The sequence below is a fragment of the Peromyscus eremicus genome, chromosome 1 (assembly GCF_949786415.1).
Source record: "Peromyscus eremicus chromosome 1, PerEre_H2_v1, whole genome shotgun sequence".
NCBI lineage: Eukaryota > Metazoa > Chordata > Mammalia > Rodentia > Cricetidae > Peromyscus > Peromyscus eremicus.
The window spans coordinates 100,701,933-100,711,415 of record NC_081416.1 but is presented as its reverse complement, the minus strand read 5'-3'; the positions used below and the strand labels follow the sequence as shown (position 1 = coordinate 100,711,415).

The 9,483-nt window shown below is 52.0% G+C and overlaps 1 protein-coding gene across 1 annotated transcript in view; it reads right to left on the bottom strand.

The window, feature by feature from the left end:
• Window positions 1-1,938: 1,938 nt before the first annotated feature.
• The window catches only part of Slco2b1 (solute carrier organic anion transporter family member 2B1), a 45,754-nt gene continuing 38,209 nt past the window's right edge, over window positions 1,939-9,483 (bottom strand). The window contains exons 10-14 of the mRNA XM_059270659.1: window positions 8,655-8,820; window positions 6,275-6,438; window positions 4,885-4,949; window positions 4,448-4,568; window positions 1,939-3,533 (exon numbers count right to left, since the gene is read on the bottom strand). Of these exons, the coding sequence (XP_059126642.1) occupies window positions 3,395-3,533; window positions 4,448-4,568; window positions 4,885-4,949; window positions 6,275-6,438; window positions 8,655-8,820 (655 nt within the window). The 3' untranslated portion in view covers window positions 1,939-3,394. The remainder of the gene's footprint in view (window positions 3,534-4,447; window positions 4,569-4,884; window positions 4,950-6,274; window positions 6,439-8,654; window positions 8,821-9,483) is intronic.

Sequence of the window (9,483 nt, the reverse complement as noted above, 5' to 3'; positions counted from 1 at the left end):
AGGTATATGCCTGTGCATGTGAATGTGTATTTGTGAGCATGTGTATGTCTGTGCCATGTGCATGCATGTGTGTTTATACTTGTGTGTTTGTGTGTATGCATTTTCTCTCACAGTTTAGAGAAAACTCTTTTACCTTCTTTACTCTACTCTTGGCATGTGGCTTGATGCCTAAGCCACCTCACCTGACCAACAGAAGACCGTGGTCCCCAGCTCTCAGCTTCTGCAAGGGCTCGGTCCTACAGTGGGATGAAGGCTTCATCTCCATCCCTCAGCTTCCCCAGAGGCTTCCCCAGTGGGGTGAATGCCTGGCTGGCATCTGGGCTACTCCTCAGACCCAGTGAGGCCCTCCAGAAATGCCGCTTGGGCTCAGAGTGGGGAATTTGCAAAGGGGAGACACTTGAACCACTTCTACCCACTCCAGCCTCCCTTGTGGCTCAGGAAGTGGTCGAGGAGGAGGTGGGGGTCCCCGAAATGTCCTTGTGTCCACCTCAGTTACTGCTGTGCCTAGGGAAGTCACAGTGGCCATCTCTGCATAAAGAATGGCTTCCGGGGAACTTTGCAGCTGCTGCCCACCTCATTTGGCATTATGATGTTGGAGAGGCAAACACTGATGTCGTGGCTTCTGTTTGTGGCTTGTGGCCCTGGAAACGTAAAAGGAGCAGAGGAGGAAGTGGAGAAATATGAAAGTATATGGAGCCAGAAGCCAGTCTGTGGAGAATCCTAACCATGGAGGCGTGTGGATGGATTACAGATATGCAGTGTAATTATTTAATTTTTAAAAATATGTCATTTTTCTGGATGGGGTGGGTTTTTTTTCTCACTATGGGTGTTTACTTTCGAGTCTAATTTTGTAAATGTTGACTTCCCAACATGAAACTCACCATCTGAAAGGCTGTAACACTCAAACTTCCTGAGCGCCAATGCAACCACACACACGGAATACTTCAGACCTGATTTCAGGTGACTGGTCCCCCTCACACAGAGGAGCACTAAATGTATTGCATAAAATGACTTTCAGGCTGTGTGTGTAAGGTGTGTATGGAACCCAGATGAATTTGTGCTTAGATTAGGGTCTCACTCCCGAGAGATCTCATGATAGTGATGCAAACATTTCAAAATATGAAAAGGTCTCAGATCCAAAATACTCCTGGTCTCAGGCATTTTGATGAAATATAGTCTCCATAGTAAACCTGCATTCATTATTCTGCGTTCTTTCTTTTGAGTTGTGTTAGCTTTGATTTCCACAAATCTGGACCCAGCTCTGGCCCCACCATTATTTGTGTGTGTGTGGTATGGTGTGTGTGTGTGTGTGTGTGTGTGTGTGTGTGTGTGTGTGTGTATGTATGTGCATACATATATAACCATATAATTATATATGTATTATTGTAGCCCCAAGCACCTCACTTAACCTTTCTGAGGCAATTTCTCTTCTTACTATGGAAACAAGTAAGGACTTGGACAGCCTTGTGATCATATTCCATTTTTGAAACCATTGCTAGAGGAAATAAACCAGTCAAAGGAAAAATTAGACCAGAATATAAAGAGAAAACACAATGCAAAATGCCAGAGTGAATAAACTCAGTGAGGCTGAAATCTAAGTAACTGGAAGCGACGCGGTTGATGCAAACCTCTAATGCAGTTTAGAAGGATAAATTCTTGTCTTGGAAGAGGCATTATGCAAAGGCAAATTTAATAATAAGCTGTATGTATACGGCCAGGTTGTTCCTGCACAACCTGGGGAGCAGGAGAAAAGACAGAATGAAGACCTGCTAACAGCCTTGTGTTGGTGGAAGGGACTTCAAAATTCTTGGCACTGATTAGTGTAGGCTCAGGTATTGGTTAAACACTCAACTGTAGGATAGAGTAGTGATTAGGTTCTTTGTCTTTCTCTCCTCCTCCTCCTCCTCCTCCTCCTCCTCCTCCTCCTCCTCCTCCTTTTTTCCTCTTCCTCCTCCTCTTCTCCTCTTTCCTTCTTCTCTTTATTCCTTTTGGATTTTTTTGAGATACTCTCATGTAGCCCAGGTTAGACTCAAACTCACTATGTAGCTGAGATAGGCCTTGAATTCCTGATCTTGTCCCCCAGTGCTGGGTCACAGACATGTGCCACCATTCCTGACAGAATTGAAGGCTTCCATATCCCCTTCTTCTGCACTGGAGACAAGTACCTTGTCCCTTCACTGAGAGCTAGGCACACAGAGTAGGGAGAGAGCTGCTGGCCCCTTCTCCCCTCTTCTTGTGGCCACATGGATGGGTGTGTGTGTGTGTGTGTGTGTGTGTGTGTGTGTGTGTGTGTGTGTGTGCTATCAACAGACTGGCCTGGGAGCACAACAGGGCTTGCTCTTCTGCTGCCTTGAAGCAACTAGGCCAGATAAGACTAGCCAGAAAGCCAGACAAGGCCTGACTTGGGAAAGAATTGGGGATTCCAGAGAGTCTGACCAAGAGTGCTGTGCCATAGCTCGCTGTACAGAGCTGGGCTTTGCTCACACTGATCCAGGGATTTTTAGAGAATGGGAGGTCAACCCAACTTGGTTATTACAGAATCAGGTATTAGCTACAAAGATCCAGAGATATGGCCTAGGATTCTATTTCCAAGAGCCACAGTGACTTTGGTGGCCCTTGGTCAAATGCGTGAGATTCTGACAACACACGTTTAGTAGGAGAAACTCCAAATATAAACTGGTTCTGAAGACCTCTAAAGGAAAGGATAGATCTCCCTTTCCCCAATTGTGGCTCCCTGAGGACAAAAGCTGAGATATTCTGGGTCAGAGAGCCCCTCTTCCACCCCAGCTAAGTAAGGCTCCTGTGCACACACCTCATCAAATATGGTATCCTCCTCCTTCCTGCTTTTGGGGCTCGCCTTAATCTTGTCTCTGGACTCTGCCTCCAGGGGGCGACAAATAGACATTTCTTGAAGACAGCCTGGACTTGCAGAGGAGGCCTTCACAGATGTGCACAGCTGGAGCCTGTGAGTTGAAATCTTTGGAGAGGGTCTCCATGAGTGACAGAGCTGGGCTGAGGCTCTGTGTGGAGTGCAGCATGGGCTATCCTGGAATCGAGGGTGGGTGGTGGGTGGGACAGAGATGCGGTACAGTTCCTCCCCACCAACAAAGCTTGGTTCCAGGTTGGTCATCTGGCTGGAATAAGGACAACCCTCTTGCTTGAGACATGACCAACACAACAGCTCCTTGGTTCCAAAGAGCAAGCAAAGCCAGAAGCTTGTTCAAAGTCACTTCACAGTTTCGTGGAGGAAGCAGAGTTGGAACATGGTACTTCTGACACCCCATCTTGGGCAAAAGGTTCAGAAGATACAAGGTTTTGGTTGCCATGCCTGGCCTGGTGGGACTGGGACTGTTGACCTTCTGGAATCCTTGGGTTTCTTCTGTGGTCCTGATGCTTACAGTTGCTGCTGTAGGTCAGAGCTCTTCACAGTGGCCTTGATGCTGGCCTCTTTTTTCTGTTGCCTCAAGATGGCCACAACTAAGGCAAAGCACACCAGGGATCCACTTTTGAAGAATAACTGGAGGCCTATGAATCTGGGGGAAGAAGGAGGAACCTTGAACTCAGGAGCCCTCTCTTCAGGAACTGGCTTTAGCTTCAGGGTGGGCATGGTACAGTTAGTAGACATGGTATAGAGACATTGAGGTCTGGGGACAGGGGAAGCTCTGCAGGGACCCTGGGTGCGTGGGGGAAAGACTAAATATCCCTCTCACTCTGTTACTGATGGATGTATGACCCAGGCTAGGCCTCGTCTACTTGACTCTTGAAGGCCCCTGTTTGGCAAAGCCTCCCTAGACTGTCCCAGCCTGCAGGAACTGAGTCCTGTAGCTCAGAGCTAGAGGTGACCACTCCCTGGCTGGCCCTGGCCTGGTTGCAAGTTCTTCCACATCCACTCAGCCTACGGTATCCATGTCTTTGGGCTTCTCTGAGCCCTCCATTGTACAGATAGAAAGACTGAGCTCCCGGGGGAGGGGCTAGGGCTCTCTCCCCTGGGTTCCCACAGCGACTCTGCTGACTGACAGCTGAGAGATGGCTCAGTCATCAGAGCCCAGGGCCTCTTACTTTAGCTTTACATTTTCCTCACGCGTACTAAGGGGAGCTCTCCAGGTGTAGTAGCTCATGTGAGAAATCCCAGCACTTGAAATGATAAAGCAGGAGGTTTGTCATAAGTTCAAGGTCAGCCTGGCTGACCTAGTGAGTTCAAGAATAGCCCGGGCACAGAATGAGGTCTTGACTCAAAAAAAAACAAAACAAAAAAATCCAGGGTTTAGTGGCACATGCCTGTAATCCCAGCACTTAGGAGGCAGAGGCAGAAAGATTAGGAATTCAAGGCCAGCTTCAGTTACATTGCGAGATCCAGACCAGGTGTGTGTGTGAGATCTCTTAGAGGTAGTCTCTGGTTTAGAGGGTGGGTGTGCCCCGACATGGACCTTCCCGCCCTCATGCTTACCGGTGTCGGAGCAGGTCGTGGTCATAGTAGCGGCAGACGGCTCGTCGCCCACAGCTCAGGGCCCAGTGCACACAGGTGGTATCGATGGCACTTCCATGGATCACAGGGCTGGGCATCCAGGCTAGGGAAGGAGAGGCTCAGGGGGCAGCAGAGGGTCGCCATGCCCCAGTCCCCCACCCTCAGCACATGCAAGCCACAAGTCTCTTGGCCCAGAAGTCTCTGACCTCCAGCCACCCTTTAGCACGTATCTAGAGGGAGCCCTCCATCAGGCTTGGTGCGGCCAAGACACATCACCTCCAAAGACACGGTCAGGTCTTGTTACCCCACGCACTTGGGGGCCCTAAGGCCCCACTCTGGCCTGTGTTTTCCAGGCCTGGCACACGGCAGACATCTGGATGCCCATCACCACCACCAAGGTCCCCGGGCAGGCTCTTTACCCAGTACTCTCAGGAGCATGAACTGCATCCCTACTGCCAGGATCTTATCTTCTTTCTTCACTCCCCTACCAAGAAAGACGTGGTTGTGTGAGGATAGACCCAGACTCAGTCCCAGCACCAGACAGCAGCAGGTTTCCATAGGTGGGTTCCACCTGCCATGCCAATCTCCTCGCTAGGCTGAAGGTCAGGGGTGTCGGGGAGGCCCAGAGCCTACACCTGTTACCCTTCAACCTACAGAGTCCAGTTCCCTGCATCCTAGGCCCATAAACCAACTGCCAGGCTCACAGACACCACTGTAGTCATGCCCATCCCGTAGTCCCGCTGGATTCTCCACCGAGGGAGCCGATACTGGGACGGCTATGCACCAGGTCCAGTTTTCCCAGCGCCGTATCCCTGTGGCCAGGGATAGCCAGCAGCGACTGGCTTCTAAACAGTGGTCACAGCTGGCACTTAGGGGTGCTCCCGATAACTCAGGGATTCTGCACTCAGCTCACTTCACCCCAGGAGGTGGGCATGTCACCAGCCCTATTCTGCAGATAAAGAGATTGACAATTGTTGAGATTTGAGCCAGGACTCAAGTCACCACAGCCTGAACTTTCAACTCTCTGTAGGCATCTGCTCCTCACTCTGTAGCCCAGGCAGACCTTGAACTCACAGAGCTCCACCGGCCTCTGCCTCCTGAGCACTGGGATTAAAGGCGTGCGCCACCACATTCGGTACCTAATATTCCTTTCTAATCTCTTAGACTGTCGTCAGCGAGCGGAAAAGTTCCAGCAGAGGGACAACAGAATTATCTTGCTCTCAGGTCTCCTTATCCCAGTCTCTACCCAAGGACCACCTTAGACGACCATTTGCTAGGCCCATTGGTACTCTCAGGACAAGGGACAGGAAGATCTTAGAAGCAGCACCCTGCAGATCCTGGGTCCACAGCAGGCCCTCATTACATGCTCAGAGCCTTGAGGGGTGTGCAGGACCAGCCCACAGATATTCCGTTGGTTTCCTAGACATTCCTGTGTCCATCCATTGCAAGATTCCGTTGGTTTCCTAGACATTCCTGTGTCCATCCACCTCTTCTTCACAGGGTGCCCCACCCCCCAACCCAGGGAGGCCAGGTCAGTGCCTGAGACCTCCCCTACCCTCGGGCAAGGAAGCATCTAGGCCATAAAAGTAGCCCCAGATTCTGAACTTCTCTAACCCAAGGCTCCTTGTCTGCAAGATGGGAGAGAAAGCTTCATGTCCTCAGGCTGCCAGGGGACTAATGACAGAACAGGGAGGAGCTAGCTAGGACACTTGAGCGGCCTCATTCTTTCAGCTCTTCCCTTGAACGTCCCATCCTGGCTGTGGTGAACGGCTTCCTGGTACCCACCCACCCTGCCTGCTCTCCTGTCACCTTAGGATGAGCATGAAGGAAGGTGTGTAGGTGATGCTGGCCACTGTCGCTCCCACGCTGATGAGAAGAATGAAGGGCAGCACCAGGTGGCTGCAGGCTGAATCACAGGAACCTGCGGGCACGGTGCCATCCCCTGCCACACAGCTGCAGTTGGTATAGAAAACCTGGAGTGAGGAGAAGGAGGAGGAGACAGACCTTCAGGAGCCTCCAAGGGCAGCAGCCGGCCAAGGGCCTCGGGCCTGGGGAGCTCCCAAGTGTCTACAGCCAGCAGGGCAGAGCTGGCTGGAGTCCCGGACTCTGACATCAGTTGATCTGTGATCACTTGAGTCTAGAGAGGTGCCTGGAGGCAGACTGACTGTGCTTAGACTGGGCACAGCTGTGAGGCAGAGAGACTGTCCCTAGGCGAGCCCTGGTGTGTTTGATGGCCGCCTACAGAACCTCCAGCCGGGGATAAGCTAGGAAGTGGTCTGGCCACCAGTTGCCACTTTGGTGCCTGTAAAGAGCAAGATTGGGGCTTCTTTTTCTTTTTCCTTTCCTATTGGTCAGGGTGTCTACTTGTTTGTTTACTTGTGTGTGTGTGTGTGTGTGTGTGTGTGTGTGTGTGTGTGTGTGTTTGTGTGTGTGTATCTGTATATGTGAGTGTAGGTGCCCATGGGGACCAGAAGACGGTGTCAGATCCTCTGGAGAGGAATTACAGATGGTTGTAAACTGTGGGTCATGGATGCTGGGGACTGAACTTGGGTCCCCTGCAAGAGCAATACACTTTTAACCATGGAACTATCTTTCAACACCAGGGCAGACCTTGACAGAGGAACCACAGTTACTATGGGCCAGGTCAAGTGTGCAGGGATTGGTCCCGTCAGTCCTCAAAGGTGGTACTTCTGCCTAGGGTACCTGGAACCCCCTGGGCCTCCTACTGCTTACTACAGAAACCTCGGATATTTCCCAGTATGGAAAGGGCTGAGAAACCCAAGGTGTTATCTAGGAGCCTTGGAAGGATCTGAGCTCAGTGGCTCCTGGGACAGACTGGATGAGCAAGCAGAAGGTCCCATTGTCAGGGTACACGGGGAAAGCATTTTAAGGCGGAGTTATTTAGGGGATAGACTTAATGAAAGATGAGAGGTGAGATGGTAGAGGAAGGACCCTGGGGCTTGGATCGCTGCCCATCCCAGATGCCCACTTATTGCCATGCAGAGCTGAGAGGCATGACCAGGCTGTACTGCCAGTACCCTAAACGCTCACCACATCACATTACCAAAAAGTAGCCTTTGGGCTTCAGTTACATGCCAAGTGATGCACTGGGCTGAGACACCCTGGAGCCAGGTAGTGCAGAAACATGCCAAAGCAGGGCAGTGGCATGGTAGTGCCCACACTGCTCCTTTCCTGGGAAGACAGCTGGGATGGGCACCAAGGCTGGGCACTTTGCCTTCTAGATTCTTTCCCAGGCTTCCCTCCTAGGCATCGATGTCCATGGTGGGAAGTTCTCACAGATGTCTCAGTCTTTCCCACAGGGCTGATTTCACCTTATAAGGTGGAGATCAAGTTGGTGTCTACCTTCTCCTATCTCACCTGAGTGCACCTCGGCTAGCCCATCCCATCCCAGACCCCCGGGTGCTTGTGTTGAACCAAGGACGTACACATGGCAAGAGATAATCAATGGCTGGAAAGCTGCCCCTGAGTGCTGACCCTCCTCTACGTCCAGACCCCCACCTCTGGAGCCAGTGCAGGTTGGGCTGATTCTAGTCCCTGCTCTGATAGAAGACCCTGGGTACTGCCTGGTCTTCTCCCAGGCCTTCACTTCCTATCTGTACAATGGGCAGACTAAGTGCTTAACATCTCTTAGGCACTGTGGCTCTTTGCTTCCTTGTTAGTGAGCTCACCCAGGTAAGCCATTCAGTGCAGGGCCTGGGGTCCAGGAAGCTCAAGCTCACTGTGTGCTCTTTGAATCTCTTCTTAGGCTGTTACCCCTGCCTAGAAAGCCCTCCCTTCCCAAGTCCTTGCTTGCCTAATGGCTGTGGAAGATCTGTCACAGATGCTGCTTCTTTTGGAGTCCTCTGGGACCCTCCCAGGTGGACTGTGTCCCCTCTACTCTTGTATGCACTGGTAGGGACCATTTCTGCCCACCTGCAGTCTGAAATTCCTGCGGGTCATTTTTTCGAGCAGACGAGCAGCTGGCAGCCAGCTGTGGCTCCCTTCCCCGGGCCCTGGCTGGCAATGAAACTTACTGGGAGAATGATGCCCTGTGTCTGCCAAAGCAGAGGAACAAGACAATGACGCAGGGCAGAGAGAGAGAGAACAAGAGAGGGGCAGAATGATAGGCAGCCCAGACTAGGAGGGGTGGGGGCCTGGAGGCAGAGGTTATGCGGGAGGTTGGCCTTACCTGGCTTTTGCCCAGAGCCTCCTGGACCACATGACCTGTGCAGCCTGCATGGCAGGGTGTGGTGTACTCCACGTGGGCACTGGTGTCGCAAACAGGGTTAAAGCCATCCGATTGGCAGGAACAGGGCTCTGCACAGCCAGGAAACAGGCTTGGCTCTGGCTGAGCACTAGAGAGAGAAGGCAAATGTGTTTAGCCTGGCTCTCCTCTCTCAGGGCGCTCTCTGCAGCCTGGCTCCTACTCTGAGAGCAGTGGCCAGAGATTTCAGCTGCAGCTTTTCCCTGAGGGAGAAAGAGTGAAACTCGGGGGACTTTCTAATGGGGGTGGGTGGAGTGAGGAGTCTGGGCCAGAGTCTGCAGCGCGTCCTTCCAACCCTGGATTCTACATGTCTGGAAGCTTCTGCAAATATCCCTGTGCTTGGACGGAACACAAGAGAAATTCCTCCCAGAAGTGAGTGTCAGATAAAGGGGCCATTCTCTCCACGCGCTGAATTGCTGCCTTGTCTCAGCAAAGCACAGCTGTGATGGGGCCCCAGCGAGGAGGCCAAGCAGCTGTGGGGTCTCCAACCTGTGCCTATCTTCCTCTGGGACCTTAATTTCTCTGTTATCTGGGGCTAGGGCTCCTTTCTCAGTCACCCTCCTGAAGTCTCATGACCTCTGTGTTCATTCTCCTGTCCTACTCACTGCGTCAGGTGCTCCCACCAGAGCACCTACTTCCTCCAAGATCCTGGAAGTGCTCGTGCCCTAGCTGGAGAACTGAGGGTGAACAGAGGCAGGAGCCCAGAGAGGCAGAGGTGGAAGGGGTGAGCACCCTGGGTGGGGGCAGGGGATGA